This window comes from Miscanthus floridulus, chromosome 11 (genome assembly GCF_019320115.1).
Source record: "Miscanthus floridulus cultivar M001 chromosome 11, ASM1932011v1, whole genome shotgun sequence".
Taxonomy (NCBI): Eukaryota; Viridiplantae; Streptophyta; class Magnoliopsida; order Poales; family Poaceae; genus Miscanthus; species Miscanthus floridulus.
The window spans coordinates 75,623,401-75,646,319 of NC_089590.1; the positions used below are offsets into that span (position 1 = coordinate 75,623,401).

The 22,919-nt window shown below is 46.7% G+C and overlaps 2 protein-coding genes across 14 annotated transcripts; both read right to left on the reverse strand.

Moving 5' to 3' along the window:
- Positions 1-712: 712 nt before the first annotated feature.
- Positions 713-8,158, reverse strand: LOC136491253 (dol-P-Man:Man(7)GlcNAc(2)-PP-Dol alpha-1,6-mannosyltransferase-like). 8 transcript variants are annotated; one of them, XM_066487509.1, is made up of 13 exons: positions 7,475-8,158; positions 6,463-6,657; positions 5,492-6,352; positions 4,984-5,014; positions 4,750-4,909; positions 4,279-4,366; positions 4,055-4,123; positions 3,881-3,958; positions 3,539-3,629; positions 2,231-2,296; positions 1,977-2,070; positions 1,087-1,854; positions 713-1,012 (listed from the first exon to the last, which is right to left on the reverse strand). In XM_066487509.1, the coding sequence occupies exons 6-12, from the start codon at positions 4,334-4,336 to the stop codon at positions 1,774-1,776; spliced, it is 537 nt and encodes a 178-aa protein (XP_066343606.1). In that variant the 5' UTR covers positions 4,337-4,366; positions 4,750-4,909; positions 4,984-5,014; positions 5,492-6,352; positions 6,463-6,657; positions 7,475-8,158; the 3' UTR covers positions 713-1,012; positions 1,087-1,773. The 8 variants fall into 8 exon arrangements, with proteins under 8 accessions (XP_066343606.1, XP_066343607.1, XP_066343604.1 ...); XM_066487510.1 differs by lacking the exon at positions 6,463-6,657 and having other exon boundaries at positions 5,492-5,586; XM_066487507.1 differs by lacking the exon at positions 7,475-8,158 and having other exon boundaries at positions 6,463-6,814.
- LOC136491252 (dol-P-Man:Man(7)GlcNAc(2)-PP-Dol alpha-1,6-mannosyltransferase-like) lies at positions 6,887-22,794 on the reverse strand. 6 transcript variants are annotated; one of them, XM_066487502.1, is made up of 12 exons: positions 22,517-22,794; positions 21,221-21,262; positions 21,071-21,116; positions 20,755-20,841; positions 20,587-20,642; positions 18,927-19,044; positions 18,745-18,803; positions 18,484-18,555; positions 17,945-18,006; positions 17,747-17,850; positions 17,475-17,546; positions 6,890-7,025 (listed from the first exon to the last, which is right to left on the reverse strand). In XM_066487502.1, the coding sequence occupies exons 1-10, from the start codon at positions 22,589-22,591 to the stop codon at positions 17,832-17,834; spliced, it is 636 nt and encodes a 211-aa protein (XP_066343599.1). In that variant the 5' UTR covers positions 22,592-22,794; the 3' UTR covers positions 6,890-7,025; positions 17,475-17,546; positions 17,747-17,831. The 6 variants fall into 6 exon arrangements, with proteins under 6 accessions (XP_066343602.1, XP_066343598.1, XP_066343603.1 ...); XM_066487505.1 differs by lacking the exon at positions 17,475-17,546 and having other exon boundaries at positions 6,887-7,025; positions 17,749-17,850; positions 17,945-18,003; XM_066487501.1 differs by lacking the exon at positions 17,475-17,546 and having other exon boundaries at positions 6,887-7,025; positions 17,749-17,850.
- Positions 22,795-22,919: the final 125 nt, after the last annotated feature.

The window sequence follows — 22,919 nt, forward strand, 5'->3', positions numbered from 1 at the left end:
ACGGGGAAACAGAATGTTTTTGTCTTTTATATTAAAAAAAAGAAAAGGAAAGGAAAAGGAAGATAAGAAATCTTGCTCGCTGGGAACATGTGGCTCGCGTGTGGGCCCCGCCGTGACATGGTGCTGATTAGAGTAGAATTATATCGATAGATATATGATATCTATCCACGTGTAGCGGGCGAATTAGGCTTGTTCGCTTGTATAATACGTACTTTTCAGTTTTTTTTAATTAGAACAGTATTTTTCTCTTAAACAAATTAGTCGGAATAGTGTTTCGGTTAAATGGGCCCTCCCTTTCGAGGCGCGGAGTCTCCGTGCGTGCGCTCGTCGCGTCGCGGCCATGTGACGCGCCCTCCGCCCCCTCTCCTTTTGTGTTGTCTCGCCTCTCGGGCTCTCGCGGCGCGCGCGGCCGGCTCCGTCTGGATCTGCCGAATCCGAACAACCCAAGCTGGTTAACCGAATCCGCAGCAACTGCACACTGCCGAGTCCCCCTGCACTGCGCGCAGCAGCCACCACATTGATGGCGTGCGTCCAGTTGCGCCGCGTCGTTGCCTCCACGTCATGCGCTAGATCCAATTCCAACACAAATCACCGTGTAAAGCTGAGGAGTGAATCGTCGCTTTGTGTGCGCATTATTTGTGTTGTGTGTCACTGGAGCGTGCGGTGTGTGTGCGCGGATGATGTCAATCAAAACTCAAAAGACAGACACCGGTGACCGGTCACCACAAAAAAGGCACAGGTTCGGTTCTCCCTACCGTCGCCGGCCCGGCGGGCACATACACAGCACTTGGACGTGCGCTCCGAATTATGTATATGCCAGAATGATGCTACTACACCACTAACGCCCACAAGTAGTAATCAAAGCGGCATCGAACTGGATCGAGCGGCTGAAGAAGCCGGTAGTAGCCACCGACCAAATGAATGATGGTGGACAGGCACCAAGACCGTATGGGGCCACAGCGAGTGGCGGTAGTAGTTAGCCGGGTCCCCATCCTTGACCCTGCCATTGCCACTGCCAAGTAGGAGGAGAGCTAAATGAAAATGGGGTTCCCCTCGGTTCAAAAAAGTAGGAGGAGAGCTACTTACAGCTAATGCTACTGCTTTGCTTTTCGGCTGTCCCATGAGCTCTGCAGTAACCTCTCCCTGTCCTAACCTCTGTAGTGTAGACGACGACCTCCGTGGCTCCATTCCGACGAGGCGACGACACGGTTGCTGCCGTCCACTGGCGACTGGCTAGCCTTCTCTATAAGCGGCCACCTGATCATGCTTCGTGTCGCCGCCGACTGCGAGCGAGCGTCCGGGTATACAGCACGAATGCGGCCAGCCTGCCGCCGAATACGAGTCGCAAAGCAGGGCTGCAACAGATAGAAAACACATACTATCTTGAATGCAGCAAGTATGCATCCTTGCCGACTGCACGATTGTATTCCTCCTGCTCACAATAAAGTCTGAAAGCTCTTGTTATATAAAACAAAGTCTGAAAGCTGTCTCAAAAAGGAAAATAAACTCAGCACGTTGTTATACAATACTGCTATGATTCCCCCCATTCATTTCAGGAAAAGCGTGTGTACTTTCTTCCGGCTCTAAAATGTGACAGAATTTTTCACCTAAAAATGGCAGTCGACCCCCATCTAGATTTGCAGGTAGCTTCATGGCAAGACCCAGAGATTTACTATATCATATATGTTATATGTATCACACAGACTGACTGAACACATCTTCACTGTTGGCAGTTAGTGGTCCTACGACAGGCATCTGGGTGTCTCACTGTCCTCAAGGACAACCAGGCCAATTCAGTGAAAGAATGTCAGGGTTTCTCATATTCCCATGTGCAAACACCTTGGGTTCTTTCACCTGCAGCAAATGTGCAAACAAAGAGAGTAAATTCTTGACAGAATAAGGAATATGCTGGTGGCACCATAGTTATTGCAAGATCCCAAATTTGCAAACTTTACTTGATGAGCTAGTTACCATACCAGAGAGAGCGGGGGAATTTGGGGCTTAAGTTTTACTCTGGAGAATCCATCGACAGCAAACAAGCACTGGTAGCCACCAATGGAGCGGTGTTCACTGTTTCATATGTCCGGGATAAGAGATAGAGCACTAAAGCATCGCGATGTCAAATCCATCAAGTATTATCAAATGAACAAAAGTTGCTCCAAGCATTAAAAAACTTGTTAGGTATCCAAAATGATTGCATGGTCCATCTACGCAAACTAATAAAACTCACTTCAGTACATAGGTGAAATTCCTTTTCTCAAATTCTTCAATGGGAATTTCTTCCTCCTTAGAGTATCTGCCAGACAACAAAACATTATGCAAAACGAAGTCGTGAGAAAATTTAGATGTAAAGCGACGAAAGCTCAGAAATGGTGGTATAAAAATTTAAGATCAAAAGAATGCACAGTAATAAGCAACAAAGACAGACGCATCATCAAGTCACCCTTCAACATTGATGAATAGAAGACCAGTTTGAAAGTAAGCATTTCTGAAGGAAAACTATATGGCACCCAGGATGAAGCACGCCCTGGACATCCAGGCCATTACCCTGTATCATTTTTATGGAGAGAAATTTGATGGGGCTATTCATCCGTTCACAGATTCTTTTTGGGGTACGAATGTGTGTACCTCCTTCACCGGTGAGCCATTTCTTCTCCAGGATGCTAGGCTCTTTCTTCATGTCCGGCGACCTCCATTAACTCTGGTCTGTTATGGTTTTGGTTGGGGTTGGGGTTTGGGTTTGGGGGATCTTGATGGCTTCCGGCTGTAGAGGGATGGCAGGGGAGGTCGCTGACCCAGCGGTGGTGGCGGGTGGTGGGTGGAACGATGAGGCGACAGGGGTGCCACTCACCGTGGTAGTGGTGGACTGCGGTTGGACAGGGATGGAAGCGGGGGAGTCATGCTCGCAGTGGTTAGCGTTGGCCGTGGTGGAGGGCGGCACCTCTGGCGACGCTGATGCTGATGGATCCAGGAGGGGCAGTGGAGGCGGGGGAACAGGATTCATCAAGAGGGGAGGAAGGCGGCTTGCATGCGGGGGTCGAGACGAAGGAGGCACGGGTGGGGATTGGGACAATCACAGCTCCATTTCTCTTTGTCTACTTGTACCGTTTTGGACGTCTAGGATATCCAGAGGGTGCGTCGTCCTGGTGGGCACAGAAACCGAGCTCTATTTCTGAATTCCATTGCTTCCAAATATGAAATTAGTATGCCACAACAAAATTTGGGAAGCATGTAAGGCAGACATGTCATGTAGGAGACTAAGTATAATTTGCCAAATATAGTGAAAGTGTAGTTTGCAAAGAAAGGGACGTGCCTGATTCAGTATTACAATAATTGCATCCTATAACGAAAGAGTACTTGTAAAACTAACATGAGCTAAGTTTAACCTGATAGTCCAAAATCAACAATCCAGAAAGAAAAAACTAATGGACTGGTGATATTAATTGATAATAATGAAAGAAGAATTCTCTTGATAGCAACCAACAGAAAAAAATAAAATCGCATACATATGAATTAATTTTGTCGTTTAGGAACATACCTCCAAGGATATTCATTTTCACAGAAACGAGAAACCCCACTCATCGCAGTGAAGGCATCAATATGTACCATCTTTTCCTTCACTGAAGAATCTGCTAACAGGGGAATGCAAAGATCAATCGCTACTGGTATCTGCCAACAAAGAAACACTTAGTCCACAAACCTGATCATAGCAAAGGCCACTACGAGTAGACAGGTGCTCAACTTGTCACTCTTTGCTTGTAACTTATTCAAACTTAGTTAATTTTTAATAAATAGACGTGCCTACGCCTAACTTGTAGTTCGACTATAGAACACAAGTGTTGCAGTTTCATGTATTCCACAGTAGTCATATAGCCCTCACCTGCTTCGTGTAGAGCCTTTAAAGCATAGCCACCAGGATAATTGTTGTAGGATGCCATAAAAGTCACAGTAGAGTATCCTAGACTACAGGAATCATATAAGTTATCGATGCTGAATGTATTATGATATTCCAAAATTAGTTAAACGTTACAATCATCAAGGCAGAATGTTCTACCTGACAAGAAAGGCACCAAGCATGAGAATATAAAGCAAATTCCACCCAGCTTTCTTTCAGTTATTATATCTGGAAATGATGAAGAAAACCAAATATTGACTAGTTAAATCAAAAGGAAAGGAATGGCACTTGAACAACATGGATTTTCATAAAGAAATGAGGCAAAAGGAAAAATGGTGCTAACAATCCTAGCTTGAATTTATCATTGTTCAATTGGTACGCACTAGATAAGATAGTTGCACACAGTCTGCTAGCAGCTAGTGAAGCAGACACATTAAACATGGGAATTGAGCCAATTATGAAACGAAGTTCCTGAAACATAAAAGATAACAGTCACTATGTGCAATTTTGACCTAGGATTTCAGATATAAGAATCAGACTACTATCCAGAGATGTAGAATAACCTTATGTGGATGTTATGGTGGGGAAGGTGTACCAGCGCCGTAACAAGAAGAGTGGCTAAGCTAGTTGTGCGGAGGCATGCACTAGAGTGCGGCCACCAGGGCCAGGCGTGGGAGCCGGTTCGGCTCTAGCCGGTTCAATAGGAGTTAGTTATCAGGAGTGCTATTTTAGTTGGAGTTTGTTAAGTCGAGTTTGTTAGTCCTTAGATTTAGGAGAGATTTGTTATTGAGTTGGTATAAGTGTCAAACAATCTGAAGGAATAAATCTTTAGCCTGGGATTGAGTTTATCTCACCTTGGGCCCCTCGGGCGTTACTGTTCATGTCTCCCTGTTGTCGCCGAGTTCCTAGCCAGGCGCCGAGCACAGCGCCGCCAGTTCGTGGCCGGGGTTTCAAGCCCAAGCCTCCCCTCTCACACTCCTACGCCCTCAGATCCTTAAGCTCCAACAGTGGAAGCTTGGAATAGAGCACAACAAATAAGAAGACCGGAGCATGTATGGTACTATCCTTCTATCAAGAAGAGCACCAACCTGAAATTGAATGGAAAGGCTTCGTCCGATACTTCTCCGGTAAAGATTAACCACCAAATCAACCAGTAAATCAGTAATGCTGCCTTAACAATACATCAAATCTCAACTAGCTAGTGCATAGAAATTTAGAAATAAGTGCTTTTGCAAATCCAACCAAAGCTAAAGAAAACACAGTCCCTATCAACACAGTTAAAGATAATAAGTCCTTGGGTAATCCTTATAGCATTAATCCCTTACAATTAATATCTCAAGGCGAAATTGGAAATGGAAAACATGGCTTTTATTATTGTGTGGGGGGGGGGGGGGGTATAACCTCAGGTACCCACGGCAATGGACATGGGCCGCACTGCCAGGGGCAAAGTTCAAAAAAGCGCTAAGCGAGCGGTGACCCGCCGCTTAGAGCTTAAGCGGGCTTAAGCGTACAAAGTGTCGCTTAAGCGTTTTGTACTGTAGCAAATCAGATTCATGTAATAGGCTGTGAACTTGAGAAGTATAAATAAAAACATACCTTATTTGATCTTATTCCTAGACTTGTAGAGCTGAGCAATTGTTGGACTTGTACAGGTACAACTCAGCAATTGTTGGTTTCATGTTGTAATGTTCCTAACAGTCACAGATATGGAAAACATCAAATGTTGATAAGGTTCATAAAACAAAACATATACCTCATGATTAAATATTTATAAACAAATAAGGCGAATAGTAATGGCAAGAACACTACTACTTAGTTCATAAGAACATAGCATTGCATCCGAAGTTCATAAACCATAGTTTCAGGTCCTACTTAGTTCCAAATTAAAAGATACATCATTGCAGCCCACTCATGAGCATGACAGTACAACACAACTGATAAATTGATAAAACATCAATGACGGCAATGCATAGATAGACATAACAAAAGATGCCATCATTCCAGCTGACTCATACAAGAAACCCACTTGATCTTTCTCTTTGCCTTCAATAATTCTCCATACAAGAAACCCATAGATGGCTTCACATCCCCATCAACCAAACGAAGAACTTTTCTTCAATTGCTTTGTCCACTAGTTCAAAGATGACTTCACTTGTGTGTGACACATCTGACATCTCCTTTGAGCTGATAAAACTTGTTCCATCAGCACAATTCGTGCACAAGTTCATTATGCTTCTCCTCTTCTTATCAGACCAGGCATCAGTCATGATAGAGCATCCATTCTTCACCTTTTCAGCATCACGTTCCTGCAACAAACTCTTGGTTCTTGCATATTCCTCATTCAACAAAACCCCCTTAAATGATCTTGAGAAGGAGGTTCAAATCCAACACCAAATTGACCAATTGCTTCACACATTTGTACAAACTCATCATTGCCAATAGCATTAAATGGTATGGCTGTGAAATAGAGAAAATAATACAAGTTAATTACCATGTGTATTTTCAAACAATAATGTACATGAAGAATACTGGAATAGTATATGCAAGGGAGGCGATTAGTGAATTACCATGTGTATACATCCATCTTGCAACATACTGCGGCACCTCAGGTGTTCTCTGTTTCCAAAGTTCCTTGTTTATCTTTTGTTGCTTCAAGGCTTCAGCTTGTGTTGATTTAGGATCAATTGGCCTTGTCCACTTATCAATGGGACCTAACTTGTGAGGCTCTGAGCTGCCAAGACAGGATCCTTCTTTCTCTCCTCCTGAAACTCGAGAAACAGACACTTCTCTAAGATTGAGCTCACGAATAGCCTTTTCTTTCCTCTTATTTGCTGCTGCATCTAGTGCTTTCTTACATTTGCTTTATCTTCTTCTATGCTCTTTTCACATTTAGCCACAGAATTCCCAACACCTGCTATGTGTTGCTTCATACGACCCCCCCCCCCCCCCCCCCCCCCTATGCTCACATGTCACATGTTTACATAGCTTGCACTTCAACTTGTTAAGATTGGTAGGATCACATAGATACCTATATTCCCATCCTACATCATCTGACTTCCTCTTGAGAGACAAAGTTTCCTCTACTGCTGACTGGGGTTCTCCTACTGCTTGTGTCCCAGCAACCTCCATCCTATAATTACTTAATTAGTATTCTATTAATCTAGACAAGGACAAGAAGCAAAGGAATTAGGCATAGACTAACTAATCACTAATCTGTAGTGCTGCACAACACAACAAGAAATCTAAAAGCACAAAACAAAACAAGAAATCTGTATTCTACTAATCTGTACAACAAAAGCAGGGAAGAAATTAGGCATAAACTAATCTAGCAATCCAAGACTGCACATGCGCACACCTATATGGAACTGGAGCCTAGCAGTAGCAGTGTAGCACACATTAGGACTCAAAGGAGGGGGAGGAAGGAGAAGGGAAGGAAGAACCAGAGTGGAGAACGGAGAAGCAGAGGAGAGAGGAGCAGACAGTGAAGAAGTCAAGCAGAGGTAGAGGAGCTCATCTTGCCGAGCGTGGGGAAGAGAATCGAGAGGACGACACCGGAGATGGGGGCGGCTCGAGCTCGACCTTAGGGAAGAGACGTCGGACTTGGGGAAGAGACCGACGAGCTCGACCTCCTCCAGCGGCGGCTCGAATCAGTAGTTGGCGGGCGTCGGCGGCGTCCCGCGTCAGTCTGCGGGCGTCAGTCGGCGGGCGGCGGCAGGAAGTCTCTTATGCTTTTATCCCCTCCTCTCCCGCGCCCCGAATAGGGTTCTGCATGGCGCGCGCCAGATTGGAACTTCCGCACGGCGCGCGCATCCATCTTCCGCGCTGCTTTCCCGTGCTACCTTTCCCGCCCGGTCGCTGGCTCGCTGAGCGGCCACGAAGCAGGGCTTCCGCGGCGCCTTTCTCCGCCTCAGCGGCTTCCATGCACGTCCGCGTCCGCTCAAGCGCTGACGCCGCTTAGGGGCCGCTTATGGCCCGAAGCGAAGCGCCAGCCTCCCGCGTAGCGCTTCAGCGCGCTTAAGCAGCCGCTTAATACCGCTTTTTGGAACTTTGGCCAGGGGAGGTCCAGCCCATAAGATCAAGGCCTACGGTGCCCAGTTCTGGTCGGCGTGCACCGCAAAGCAATCAGAAGACATCTTGGCGATGAAGAAAGATCTGTTCGGATATGCTAGATATCGTATTCCTTGTAAATACTTACCATATAGCCGAATAGATCCAGGCCTAAACCGACTTGTAACCCTACATCCCAGACTATATAAGGCGGGTAGGGACCCCCTCGGATTCATCTCATATACAATACAATACAATACATCAAAGACATAGGACGTAAGGTATTACGTCGATCAGACGGCCCGAACATGTCTAAATCGCTGTCTCTGCGCTTGTGTCACCATCCGGTTCCTATGACGCGCACGTCTACTGATTCATCTACTACCGTGGGCATAACCCTCGGTAGACTGCCGACCATATTTCGTCGACAGTGACGCGCCAGGTAGGGGGTGAGCGTGCTGATTCCATGGCCAACGAGATGGTCACTTTCCTGAGCTCCATGGCCTTTCCCAAGCCGGGCCAGATCTTCACGGTCGGTTCCATAACTTGGATCATCGGCCCCGGCGACAACGGGGAGATCGTGGAAGCGGTGCAAGATCACCCTGCGCCGATTTCGCTAACACTTGCAACGACATCTCCGATCCCGACGCCCCGCCGCTGGGTTAGGAGATCCATCAGCAATGATGATCTGATCGCATCCATCGATCGAGTCACAGACCGCTTAGCAGAATGTCAGCTCCTCGTGGATTCGGTCTTAGATCAATCTAGAGCGAGCGACAAATTCCCCGTACTCCAAGATCACCAAGCCGCTACAACCGAGCGACCTGCTCGGCCACTTCGTTCAAGGCGGCCAGATTTCGATCTGGTGGTCACGGCAACTCCGGATGGGTGTACCGTTCAACGCCAACCACTCCCCGCCCTGACGGAGAGCATGCCGAAGCCCTATTCTTTCGGACTAATGGGTGCGGGTCCGATCTGTCAGGACGCCGTGCACCATCTTTTCACCGACCACGCCAAGCGCAGCCGCGTCGACGACCTCTATCAGATCGACTTCCTTGAGGCCAACCAGCCTGCACCAATGGTAAACATGGTGCAAATCCGAACAGATTTTCCGGATGATACGCTCCAAACAATCCTGGAGGAAAGTCCCGAGCCATACTCCGAAGGCTCTACCAGCACCTGCCCACCTTTCCCTCCAGGCTTTGGGAGAGAGCTCTTCATGGTTAGCCATGATAGCGTCGCTATCGATGGAGAAACCAGTGTCCAGCACCGTGAGCGCGAAATCAGGAACGCTGATCGCCAACGACGTCGCAACGAAGATGCAGAAAACGCCGTCCAAGCTACCGGAGGTGACCCGCCGCCTCTCGCTCATAATCTTCAACAAGAATTCCTCATGGTGGACAACCAGCAAGTGGAGCAGACGCTGAGCGCCAATCTGGCTGTGGCCATCCACGAGTTGGCTAGACTCCCACCGACGCCGGAGGTACTCAAGATTCAAGCGCTGCTTAAAGCAGCTCAGGTCCAGCTCAACGACATCCGGAACCCAGCTCCGTCTTTTTCGACAGCGACTGCATGCAGTCGTAACCCCCATGGTTCTCGTCGTGATGGGGGCAGTCATTACCATAGCGGCTAGATTATCCAAGGGGGGTCCAGGGGCAATGTTGCCATCAATCCCGGATCACAAGGACCACGAAATCCGCATGGCCGACCAGCTCGTAACGCCAACCAGGAGGTTAATCAACCCGTGCGCGGTGACGCCCGCGACTGCATCAACGCCAATCTCGATGCCCGCAATTGCATCGAGAACAGTCGTGCCCAGCGACATCAGGCAAAACCCCAACGCCGACAGGAGTACAACGACCAACACGGCGACCCCGTCGGCCTCCGACCACTCCCCGCTATCGAGCCGACGGGACCCCGCCCCTTCACAGCGCAAGGCTGCGAGCTGTACAGTGGCCCGCAGGCTTCAAGATCTTTGGGGTCGATCCCTATGACGGCAAGGCTAATCCCGAGCAGTGGATGCAACTCTACGAGATCGCCGTATGTGCCGCCGGGGGAAACAACAACGTAATGGCAAATTATTTGCCTGTCATGCTCTCCCAGACAACCAACAATTGGCTTATGGGCCTAAGGGAGGATTCCATCGAATCTTGGGATGATCTCAAGAAAGTCTTCATCGAGAATTACATGGCGACGTGCCAGCATCCTGGCACGAAATACGATCTGGAGAAACTCCATCAGACCTCTGGAGAACCTCTGCGAAGCTACATCAGGCGCTTCTCCGAAACAAGGAACACCATCCCCAACATCGGGGACAGCGAGGCCATCTCCGCTTTCACCAGAGGACTCCATCACCATCAGGAGCTGCGCTCCAAACTTTACCGCAAGAAGCCCTAGACCATCGGCGAACTCCTCAAGGTTGCAAACTCATACGCAGATTCCAAACAAGCTGATCGGCAGTTCAAGGACGACGTTGCTCGTGCTTCCCGCTCGCATCGCCACCCACGTCGTGATGATGATCGCCGCGAAGGACGGCGTTACGACGATCGCGAACGCCGGCATAATGATCGGCCAGAGGGATCGAGGACTGCACAGCCACGTCGCCGTCGACCGGAAAACTTCAACAACGTAGAGCAGCCACGCGCTAAGCGTAATTTTAATGCTGCCTACGAAAAGCTCCTTGACGGTTCGTGCCCAATTCACAAGAATAGCAAGCACACCATGCGGCAATGCTATGGCATGGCCAAAGCTTTCTGCGATGAACAGCAAAAACGACAGACGCGCAAGGACGACGAGTCCGATGACGGCAAGGAGGAGGAGCGTCCTAAGGATGCACGACTTGCTTTCCAAGATGCCAACAAGACGGTCGCCACAATCTTCGGAGGATGCGCCGCTTCCGAGAGCAAATGCCAGCAGAAGCTCACCGCTCGGCAGGTCATGTCGATCACCAAGTACGACACGGTCGCTAATCCCAAATATTTGGACTGGTCGGAGCATCCTATCACATTCAGTACGGCCGACCAGTGGGCAGATATCCCATACCCTGTGCGTTTCCAACTCGTGCTGGATCCAACCATCCGCAACGTGCGGTTCAAGGTCTTCATTGATTGCGAGAGTGCCCTCAACGTCCTCTTTGCCGAAGCCCTAACTGAGTTAGGACTCACGAAGGACGATCTCGTTCCTATTGATTCTCCATTCTGGGGTATTGTACCTGGCAGAGCGTCCCAACCTTTGGGGCAAATCACCTTGCCAGTCCAGTTTGGCAGCGCCGACCACTTCCTTACTGAGTACGTAAATTTCTTTGTGGCAGACTTCGACACCGCCTACCACGCCAACCTTAGGCGTTTCTATCCTTGAGACGTATTGAACACTTTAGGCGTTTCTATCCTTGAGACGTTCTACTAAAGATATGTACCTTTTTATGTATATATGCATTTCAATAATAATTATATCTGTGACGTTTTCTCCATTTGTTTTCCATAATTTTTCTCAAGTTACTTATTTCTCCATACTAAACATCTTTAAGATGACATATACTACCGCCATTCGATTCACCGACCAGCCACGCTCTCATTCGCATTATCCACAAGCAGTCCTGTTCTCGATTTGGCACCTAAACGTGCATGGGCAGTAGCGCTCTGCTTCATGGGCGGTCGGCAGCGGCTCCTCGACGATGCCTATATTCCTAAGCGTGCACAGAAGCTATGCTCTTAACGCTATGGGGTGTGGGATAGCCGGGGCGGATAGCAAGATAAAGGACTAACAATGCATCGTTAATATTAAATATTAACACCTTATACATGTTAAACATAATGTTTCATATACAGCTGTTCGGCATAACGCAGGCAAATCTGTTACATGTCATCATGGTTGATGATCAGCATCGCCGAACAGATCCAAGTCGTCCGCCAGCTTGATCGCCGAATCAGCCACCTCCTCCAGCGCGGTGATTTGCTCATCGCTCATATTTCGAGCAAAGCCACCGTCGATTCGTTCAAGCTTCACCGAGGAGTAGACCGGTCGGACAACCGCCAGTGCATGGTCCGCGGCAGAACAAGCGACGCCACGAGCATAATACTTGAAGTTCTCCAGCGCCGACTTGCACCTCTCCATGATGACATCCGACTGCGGTGGCCTGTCGGGCTCCGGCAACTATGGGTCAATAAGGTCTAGCACGGGTTTTATCCCGTCGGTCATGGCCTTCACCTTACTTCTACTGGCCTCCAGCCGGAGCACGAAGTCACGGAACAATACTTGACTATTGGTTCGGATCACTGCAGACAAAAGGGGCAATCGTCTTAAACAAGTTTCTCATAACAAGATGGGTATTGACATAAGGGGTAACTTACGTTTCAATTCTTCGGCGAGTCGTTTTTCCGCCGTCCGAGCTTCGTCTCTTTGTTTCTCTACTAGCACTTTGGCTTCGCGCGCTAGCAGAGCTTGGGTCTCCGCCTCCGCCTTGGCATCATGCGCCAAACGCGCTTCGGTCTCCGCCCGCCATTTCGCTTCATCAAGCTCTACTCAAATGAAAGATTACTATCAGCATGGGTGAATTGAGGATTTGAAGGCAATACACCGTGGGGCCTAAGGCCTTACTTTTTTCTCGGACCACGCCGTCGCCTAGTTGATTCTTTAGCTCCCAGTTCTCCGCTTCAAGTTGCATCTTTTCTGCTTGCAACTTCTCCTGGTCGGCATGTGCTTCAGCCAGCATTTTCTCCAGAGTCTTCACAGACTCACGCAGCCTCTGGTTTTCGGCAATTGATTGAGCCGCCCGCTCTAGCTGGCGTCTGCGGTTCTCGGAGATCTTCATTACATTCTGCGGTGACCAACAGTTAACAGGCATAATCTACTATTTTAATTGGTCGTGCAGACTAACTTACTTCAATTTGGCCAGACACTGATGCTAGTGCCGCCCTGAGTTTCTTCACCTGCTCGCTCGCCTCCTCGTCCTCCACCAACTCCATCGTATCCCCGCGGCATACGAAGGTCCGCAAAAGCTGAGGATGATCCTGGGTATTTGGCGCTTCGCGCTCAATTTCTTCAATCACCTCGGGGGACTCCCTCACCTTCCTTCGCGCTCGGCCGGCTCGTGATCGGACGGAGGGGACAAGTTCTATCACTGGCGTCTGAGCCCAGGGACTGACCCTTGGCTCTAGGCGACTGGTCGACTCGGTAGCAACCTCTTCATTGATTTGCTCCGGGTGCTCGAGGACTTCGTCTTGGGGACCAGCCTGCTTTTTGGGTATTTCTCGCGTTTCTTTTGGCTGTCCCGTCCCAGCACCCTGAGCAGCAGCAGCAGCTGTGGCACTCAGCTCGGCGTCCAGCCGAGCATCGCCGATGTCAACCGAGCACAGTTCCTCGGTCGACGTTTCTCTGCAACATGATGTCGTATCATCAATACTTCCATTTTGATTTTACTTGGACTAAGTCTAGAGCAAAGACACTCATTGGATCGCCTGCGTGCAGCTCTGAATGGCCGGGGCTTGTTGGAGCTCCCCTGCCCTTCAGCTGCCGGCACGAATCTTGAGAACACCGGAGGTGGCCGGTTCGCCTCTGGTGCTTTTGTCCTCGTCGCGGTGGCCCTCCTGGCCGAAGCCTCTCATCTAGGCTCAGGGACTTCACCTTGAGCGGGTCTCTGGCCGGCTGCGCCTTGGGCTGGCCGGTCGGAGGCTCTAGTGGTCGGTGTCGGAGCGACCATCCGCGCAGCTCGCTGCTGCAGTGTCTCGCCTGCGTCTTCACCATCATCAAACCAGTCCGCGACGGCTTGTTGGCTTGCCGGAGGCTCTCTAATCAAGATCCCGCCACTCTTGCATGGTGGCGGAGTGTTCGGTTTCTTCTTCTTCACTGGCTCTGGTCGGGCCGATTCTTTCCCGCGCGGTGTCTGCCGACGCTTGGGAGCTTTCTCCACCACGTCCTCGGATGAGGACGACGAGCTACTCTCTGATGGCGGACCGGCCGGAACATTGGTCAGAGGGGCATCTACGCCCTTCGGCCAAGTACCATCCGGCACGTCGGAGACATACACAACACGATCTTGTCAACAAGTTTTCACGAAGACGTTTCAACATCAACAAGATTTGACATTACAAGGACTACACACGGTATATTCTTACCAGTGGTGGTGGATTCGTGATGTTGTATGCTCTTTGCTGTCCTATGTTGCTCAGTTTGGTGTTACTTGAAAAGAGCTCCAGGAGGCGACCATAGGCATCGTCCTTATTTATCTTCTCGGGGGCTTCCCGAGCGGTATCTTCATCCCCTGTGTACTCATGAGTGGCGGAACCTCTCCTTGCTCGGCTGGATCCGGCGTATGACGAAGTTGATGGCTACACCAACTCCATCAAGATTGTTACGCATCTGACCCAGAATCTGCAGAAGCTCATCGACTTGGGTCATATCTGAGCTGTTCGGTCTTGCCGACCAGTTTGCGCTTGGCACTGCTAAGCGGTCTATGTCGGCCGATAGGCTCGGTTCAGCATTTTGGATATATAACCACTTAGCATTCCATCATTTCAATGATGTGTTGAGAGGCACTTGTATGTATTCCTTAACCATTCCATCCCTCGGCTGCAAATAAACTCCGCCAACCACTTTGGGGGAACCAGATCCATAAAAGGGTTTGAGGCAGAAGAAATAGCGAAAGAGATTGAAGTGCGGAGCGATTCCGATGAATGCTTCGCACAGATTGATGAAGAGGGAGATATGAAGAATACTATTGGGATGGAGATGGCACAGGCTAATGCCATAGTAGCCAAGAAGTTTTCGCAGGAAAGGATGCGCAGGAATCCCAAATCCGCGAACGAAATAAGCCACGAATACAACGAGTTCGCTGGTATCGGGGGTCGGAAACGGTTCACCTGCAGCGGGGCACCATCTGGCGGTTACTTGATCTTGAAGGACGCCTTCGAACACCATTCCCTCCAGGGTCTTCTGGGTGATAGTAGATCAAACCCACTCCTAGTCGCGGCGGACCTCGCCGATTGGGTTGTGGAAAGGCCGCGGTTGCAACTGTAGAAGGGTGCGAGAAGGCGAAGCGCCAAAGTGTTGTGCGGTTGCGAGGAAGATGATGCGCTAGTGCGTAATGAGGGGAGTGCGCCGCCGCGTGTAGATTGAAACGGTTCAACCCTGACCTTTTTATCTTCAGGGTTTTTGGGAAACCACGCTAACCCCTCCGCATTGTTCGCACCCCTCCGCAATGTTTGCGCCACTTCCTTCGCGCCCCTCCAACTTCTCCGTCAAAGGATATTAGGCTGGTCTAATGGGCCTACGGGCATACTAAACGGCTAAGCCCACGTCTCGTCGGTTTACCTCTCCATGTTCTTCAAATTTCGCCATGTTCTCCAATGTTCGTCACGGTATAGTGCTAAGCACTCTCCATATTCTCAAAATTTTGCCATGTTCGTCATGGTATAGTGCTAAGCACTCTCCATGTTCTCCAAATTTCGCCATGTTCTCCAATGTTCGCCATGGTATAGTGCTAAGCACTCTCCAAAATTCACCACGGTTAATTGCCAAGTACTCTCTCCATTTTTAAGTGCTCAACACTCTCCAAATTTTACTCCTATGAGATTTCGTCCTTTATACAAATATGAATAAACTCTAAATAAACATAAACTGCTCTGCAGGATATAAAATCCAAATCCACCGATACATTGCTCCTGATGAACCCCGCTCTGTTTTCTTCATCACTGAGTTCATATATTTTATTTTAAAATCATGTACTATCCGTCCTACATATTTGTATTGCAGGATCATCATCTGGGTGGTTGCACCATCTGGCCTTCGGATTTCTCCGCCGATCAACTGGTCGGACCATTAGGTTCATGACTTCATCGCCGACCAGTTGATCGGACCATTGGGCATTCACTTCTACTCGGCACTCACTTCACCGCCGACTAGTTGGTTGGCCTGCTCGGTACTTGATTCTTCGCCAAACAACTGGCCAGATTGTATGTCGCTTCATCGTCAGTTACGCTAGGGGTTCGCCAGCTAAGCTGGGGACTTCGTCTGCCGATTCGCCTGTTGGCTTACTACGTTTTGCCGACGCTGCATGTCATGTGTGATATCAAGGTTTTCCATGCTGTCCAGATCAGGGTGCTGATCTTGGGCGGCACGTCAGGGGCTTTGATAAGTATATCTATCGCAGCAATCCAGTGCTAAGCACTTTCCGTTTTCTCCACGTTTTAATGCTCGATATTATCAAGTTTTACTCCAGATGTCCAGTGCTAAGTGCGGGGACTTCGTCCTTTACACTTAATTCTTTGATCCTGCTACAAGATGTTTTCTATCTTACAGCAGGCTCGGGGACTAAGTGTGTACACTTCACCTTGCGGTGAATGTACTGTTTTTTCTTCTTACTGGTTTTTCAGCTAAGCTGGGGACTAGCTGTGTGATCGGCTAAGCTGGGAATTGGTTGTTTTGACTAAGTAATCGTTGAAATCCTTTGATCCTAACACCAGATGTCTTCTTCACCTACTGTCAGGCTCGGGGACTACAATGTATAGATTGTACCTTGCGGCGCATATATCAGTACTAATATCCTTTTTGCCTAAGTCATGGATGATGATCATCTGACTTCGCCAACGAAGCCTAAATGTGTACACTTCACCTAAGGTGGAGAATTTTTTAAATTTAAACTTGAGCTCCTTACATCCTTCTGGCAAGCCTTACTTGGCTAAGACCGAGATCAGGTCACCAGATAAATTAGCTGGCTTCAATTTCTTCCGATCGGATTACCAGTTAAACTGGTCAGCACTTCATTTTGTTGATTGGATTACCAGTTAAACTGGTCAGATTGCTAGATTTGTTGGTTGACTCCAAGTTAAACTGCTCGGACTTGCTCAAGACGGCGTTGCTCAGCGGATACAAGGCGCTCGGGGACTAGGTGTGGGGGTATAACCCCAGATACCCACGGCAATGGACATGGGCTGCACCGCCAGAGGAGGTCCAGCCCATAAGATCAAGGCCTACGGTGCCCAGTTCTGGTCGGCGTGCACCGCAAGGCAATCAGAAGACATCTTGGCGATGAAGAAAGATCTGTTCGGATATGCTAGATATTGTATTCCTTGTAAATACTTACCATATAGCCGAATAGATCTAGGCCTAAACCAACTTGTAACCCTACCTCCCAGACTATATAAGGCGGGTTATGACCCCTCTCGGATTCATCTCATATACAATACAATACACCAAAGACACAGAACGTAGGGTATTACGTCGATCAGACGGCCCGAACCTATCTAAATCGCTGTCTCTGCGCTTGTGTCACCATCCGGTTCCTATTACGCACACCTCTATCGATTCATCTACTACCGTGGGCATACCCCTCGGTAGACTGCCGACCATATTTCGTCAACAATTATCATCATCCTTTAAGTTTTTATAGTCATATGTCGGCATCACTTCCAAGCAAAAGAAGAGTACGTAGGGTCAAGAAAAACGACGTGCAAATATGTTCAAAACACTATGTTGTAGGTCATTCAAAATTCAAACAGATTATATGATAGTTCTAATCAGGCAAGATCTGTCTTACCATGCAAAGAGGGTATGCCACAATCATGGAACGTGGAAGCGCCGAGGTAAAGTACCAATGAATTGAATGGGTCTTAAGCTTAAGTCAAAGGGGAACAGAGGTAGGTCATTCACATCAGCACCAGTGTATCATGTTTTGTTATTTTGTTAATGCATAGATTGAACGGAACATGCAGCACACGCAGAAAAGCAACATAAAGGAAGATGATAGCAAACTAATATCTGGGGGAGGAAAGAAATATAAATGTAGTTTCACAAAAGCATGAAGGATACACCCCATTCTGAGCTCCGATTAAGAACTGAATTAAACCAGAGAACTTGAAATTCTGGCCACAGGATTCGACGCCACATTATAGAGTCAACTAGCACGGTGAATCCTGTGAAAAGAAAACATAGTGCACTAAAAAATTTCTTACAGGTTTGTGTGACAATTCCATCACATAATACACGGCAACACACAAAGAAACATACCGATGCATATAAGGGCAGTGCTTATGCAATATTTTACTGCTTCCAACAGAGAAACAGACCTGCTATGTCATAACATAGTGAAATTCATATATTAGAGTAACTCAGCACCAACTGTACAGAATGCATGAAACCATAAAAAAAAACATGGTGTACGGATGATTCTTAAACACCGTACCGACCCTACAACTTCAACTTCAAGATCATTGCAAGGCGTGGTATGTGGCTATAAGATATTGCCCTAGCTCACTACATGAACACAAAATGTGATGTGCTGAACGTCTGAGAACTCAAAGCTGAATTTGGAGCAGTATGAACAAAGCTGCTTGGAACTTCATTCAAGAAATCTAAACAACACATTCATATAGAAAACTGTAGAACTGTAGAAACAATATTGAAAATATAAAATGTTTCTGAACAACAGTACCACTTCCTAGAAAGGAATACAATGTTGAAAATATAAGTAAATCTGTAGAAACAAGCAGAACTATGCAAGTAATGAAATAAAATAGGTTTGGATATTGCATAGGTCAGAGACTCACGAGCAAAAGTGCAAGCCCTATTGGGCCAAGAAGCAGAATCATATCACATCTAAAAACAACTGCTGCAACAATCTGCAAGAAAACAAAAATTATACAATACACATAGTTCGGTATGATTTTAATTAAATAAAAGCTTTAATCCTTTGTTGACTCAGATTCTTGGTGCTGAAACGAAGAATTATATCTTGGTGCTGGAACTAATGATTATATCTGAATGTGGTGCTCGGTAGGTAAGGCATCAGAAAAATGCATAAGGCATACCAGAGCCTGTAATGTACATAGGTAGCTTCCCTTGAACCAGAAAGAGTATGCCAAGTTGACTGCACGACATAAATCATAGAAGAGTCACATTTTTTCCTCCGCAAACTCCTACATTTTTGTTGTTGACAAAAACTTGATCGAAACAGCTTTCAGCTTTGTTATACAGTGTGATCTGTGCTTACCTAAAGCTAAAGCAAAGATATTTGGAAGCGGACGGCTTGAGTAGAACAGCAAGTGAAACTGGATAGCAGTTAGTGCCACAAAGAATGCTTCTGCTTGATGGCCAAACTTCTTTTTTACCTGGTTGTTTAGAAGACAGTCAACCAAAACATGATATCCAATTATAAAAGTACCAGAAATCCAATATGAGCTCTTAAATAAAAAGTTATCACAGTGAACACAACCACTAATCAATACAATGCATGCCAAAATTATATCTGCCCCAACTTCCAAGGGGAAAAAGGCACCAAAAAAGATAGGATTTGAAAGAAGAGCAGCTTGTTGTTGTGTGATGCTCTAGAATCCAGAGTTCCAGACAAGTGAACCATACATCTACATTCTACAGTACATCATACAGTAATGAACAACTACACCAGTCTTAATTAAATTTGGTTCATTGTACCAAAAGTCCGCATAATACTATATTTAAATTTCACAAGAAAGACTTCTTTAGTATATTTAATTCTCGATCATTTTTCTGCGGGCTGTTTTCATGCTGTTATTTATTTGTGTCATTGTGACTAGTGTTCGAACAAACGATAGTAACACAAATTACTTCCCGATTAAAATTAGACTTCATCAAGGGTCAGCCTTAAGCCCGTATCTCTTTGCCTTGGTAATAGATGAGGTTACCAGGAACATACAAGGGGATATCCCTTGGTGTATGTTGTTCGTTGATGATGTAGTGTTAGTGGACGAAAGCTAGGCGGGAGTAAATAGAAAACTAGGGTTATGGCGGCAGACCCTTGAGTCTAAAGGTTTTAGATTGAGCAGAACTAAAACCGAATACATGAGATGCGACTTTGGCGGAGTTGTACAGGAGGAGGGAGATGTGAGTTTGGAAGGTCAAGTAGTGACTAAGAAGGATATCTTTCAGTATCTGGGATCGATGCTACAGAGGGATGGAGATATTGATGCGGACGTTAGCCATAGAATCGAAGCAGGGTGGATCAAGTGGCGACAAGCTTCTTGCATTCTCTGTGACAAGAGGGTACCACAAAAGTTAAAAGGCAAGTTCTATAGAACGGCGATTAGACCAGCTATGTTGTATGTAGCAGAATGTTGGCCTACAAAGATTCAACATGTTCAACAACTGAGTGTTGCAGAAATGCGTATGTTGCGATGGATTTGCGGTAACACAAGAATGGACCGAGTTCGGAACGATGATATACGTGATCGCCTAGATGTAGCACCAATTGAAGAAAAGCCTGTTCAACATCGGTTGAGGTGGTTTGGCCATGTCCAAAGGAGACCTCCAGAGGCACCAGTGCATTGTGGAGTCCTAAGCCAAGCTAATAATATGAAGAGAGGTAGAGGAAGACCGATATTGACATGGGAGGAGGCAATAAAAAGATATTTGAAAGCTTGGGATATACCTAGAGATCTATGTTTCAATAGGAGTACTTGGAAAGCAGCTATTGAAGTGCCTGAACTGTGACTTGGGGCTCTCGGTGGGTTTCATCTCTAGCCTACCCCAACTTGCTTGGGATTGAAAGGCTATGTTGTTGTTGTCGTCATTTTCGGTAAACCACTATGTTTTCAGAATACCAATACCAACAGAAAGCAGTAACACACTGACAGTATTCAGTGTCAGATATAGTGAGAGATGAAAGAAAAGAAAACCTGAACTCTGAGAAGTCTCAAACACATCAAAGTGACACAACTCAATGTTAATTGAACTACAAAAGGAAACAGAAAAACATCAGTCTTCCAAAACTGCATCAATGAGAAATTAAACATCAGATAGCATAAACATCCAAGGAAGATTATGTACAGAGCTTTAACGATCACCTGTAAGAAGACTATAGAACTTTGGAACATGAAGTAAACGCAATACAAAGACTGCCGGTGATGACAGAATAGAGATAACAAATGCTCCTGAAAAAAAGCAGATGGTACATCATGTTAATGTTATAATTTCACATCAAGACTACAAGGTCTGCAACAAAAATAAAAATAAAAAAAATAAAAATCATGTTATTATCTTGGAGCTAAAAGTATTAGATGGTAGGCTATAAGAATCATTAGTCCAAAAATTGATCATTGAGAAAATACTGTTTCATGCTGCACAAATTAAGGGTGGGTTTCATGCCATCATGAAATTTACCTATAAATGTTCGAGGAACAACTCCAGGAAATTCTAAATGATCATACTGCATAAAACCACAAAAAAAAAACATAGTAAAAATCAATCAATGAACACCAGGATATTATACTAGAGCAAATTTGGAGAGTTGCTAGCATTCTAGTAAGTTACCTTCTCGATGTGATAACTGTGATAAAGAATATCATGCATGGCCTACCAAAAAAATCAATTATGTGATTAGCTCAATCACCAGAAATGCATGACAGTAAAGGTAAAACTATTCTATCAGATGAAGGGTAACAATGTAAAACTATGTATAGGTATAGTTAAACTTCATTCTCAGCAATGTAGAGGTATTCATCATTATGCAATGAACAACAGAGACAGCACAGATTTCACGGGCATAATCCCAGAAAAATAAACCTGTTGCTTTTCATACAAAGAGCATTGAAGCACAATATCGCATAAAAGAACTACAGTACCGCTTTTTTTACTGCATAATTGAGGTATGATATGAAACTTATTCTGTTTGGGATATGAAAATAAGATCTCTTCAAGTAATGAATAGGAAAATGCTGAAAGAATGCATCTGCATGACTGTTGCCATGGCAAAGAAACATGTATTCATCAACAGTAATAAATCCAACAATATCGGGTGCAGTGCAGTTGAGTCCTTGGAAACAAAAAAAGTTATGCAACTTAAGTCTTCTATGGCAAAGGACACCTGGCATTTCTTTTTTTTTTTAAGTTACAGGACTTGTGCAAAAGAAATACAAATTGGCATTCGATAATGTGAAACACTAGAAATTTGCACAGCATATGAGGATAATTGTAAAACGGTCTGAATGAGAATGCCTTATTGCATACCTACAAATATCAAACAACTTGTACCAACTAAATATATTCAAATGCATTTAAAAAATTGTCTGCATTTTACGCCACGACACTCCCTTAAAGTCACTAAGTTCATTTCCAATAATTGCTGCAGAAGAAATCTTAGACGCAACCGTGTTGAGCAGTAAATTAATCCACACCACATGGATGCGTAGGTGTTATTGTTAACTCCCCACATGCCATGCCCCCTCCCACCAACAAAGGAACACGTACTAATAAAAGCATTGACTATTGAGTCCAAGAAAATAGCAATTATTCATCCTTTAGCATTTGAGGTACCTAGTTAAGAGTGAGTAAACACGACTAGTTGCATAAAACATCAGCTACTGCACAGAAACTGGGTCATGTACTGCTCGCTGGATGAATACCAGCATCCCATAATTAGGTAAAAGGGTTAATAAGCCCCACAAATCAGAGTAGAAGCGGATGAGCCCGCAAGGCACGCCAGGCGGGGGATTGAGGTGATCGACGGCTGCTGGAGGATGAGAAGGCGAGCATGCGACCAATCCAGAACTCCAACAATGGAACAACGATACTGCAGCAAAACTACAAGGAGGGATTAGAGGCTGGAACCTGCACGTTGAAGCTCTCCTCCACCTTGGTGTAGGGCGCCATGACGGCGTAGAACGCGGCGATCGATCCGAGCATGAGGTCCCACCCCCACCCTGAGAGCCAGCCGCCGCCGCCACCACCGGCAGCGGCGGGCTTGGGTCAGGGCATGGGCGGGAGCTGAGGGTCGACTGAGCCCTGAGGAGTGGCGGGCGGAGGATCCGGCACTCCGGCAGAGACAGAGTGAGCGACCGGCGGCGTCGACCTCGCCGTTGCGTGCGCCGAGTTAGTGGCAGGCTTTGTTGGGCTCTTGTTGTTAGGCCTAGCCCAATGTAAGCCAACAGCCCAGTTAAGCTAGGCTATAGCAAACGGCCCTCCTTTCATGCTGGTTGTTGCGGGCCGCCTCCCTACTGCTAGCTGCTGTCGG

What these genes read in the sequence shown, in the direction of transcription:
- LOC136491252 (XM_066487501.1), bottom strand. Translation starts at nt 22,591, where the DNA reads ATGCTCGGATCGATCGCCGCGTTCTACGCCGTCATGGCGCCCTACACC. An exon ending in TATGTACATTACAGGCTCTG is followed by an intron (nt 18,556 to 18,744) that starts GTATGCCTTATG and finishes GTTTTCTTGCAG; the next exon opens with ATTGTTGCAGCAGTTGTTTT. An exon ending in TAGGGCTTGCACTTTTGCTC is followed by an intron (nt 18,007 to 18,483) that starts GTGAGTCTCTGA and finishes GTTATGACATAG; the next exon opens with CAGGTCTGTTTCTCTGTTGG.
- LOC136491253 (XM_066487511.1), bottom strand. Translation starts at nt 4,336, where the DNA reads ATGTTTAATGTGTCTGCTTCACTAGCTGCTAGCAGACTGTGTGCAACT. An exon ending in GAAAATGAATATCCTTGGAG is followed by an intron (nt 2,297 to 3,538) that starts GTATGTTCCTAA and finishes GTTGTCTGGCAG; the next exon opens with ATACTCTAAGGAGGAAGAAA. An exon ending in AAATTCCCCCGCTCTCTCTG is followed by an intron (nt 1,855 to 1,976) that starts GTATGGTAACTA and finishes CATTTGCTGCAG; the next exon opens with GTGAAAGAACCCAAGGTGTT.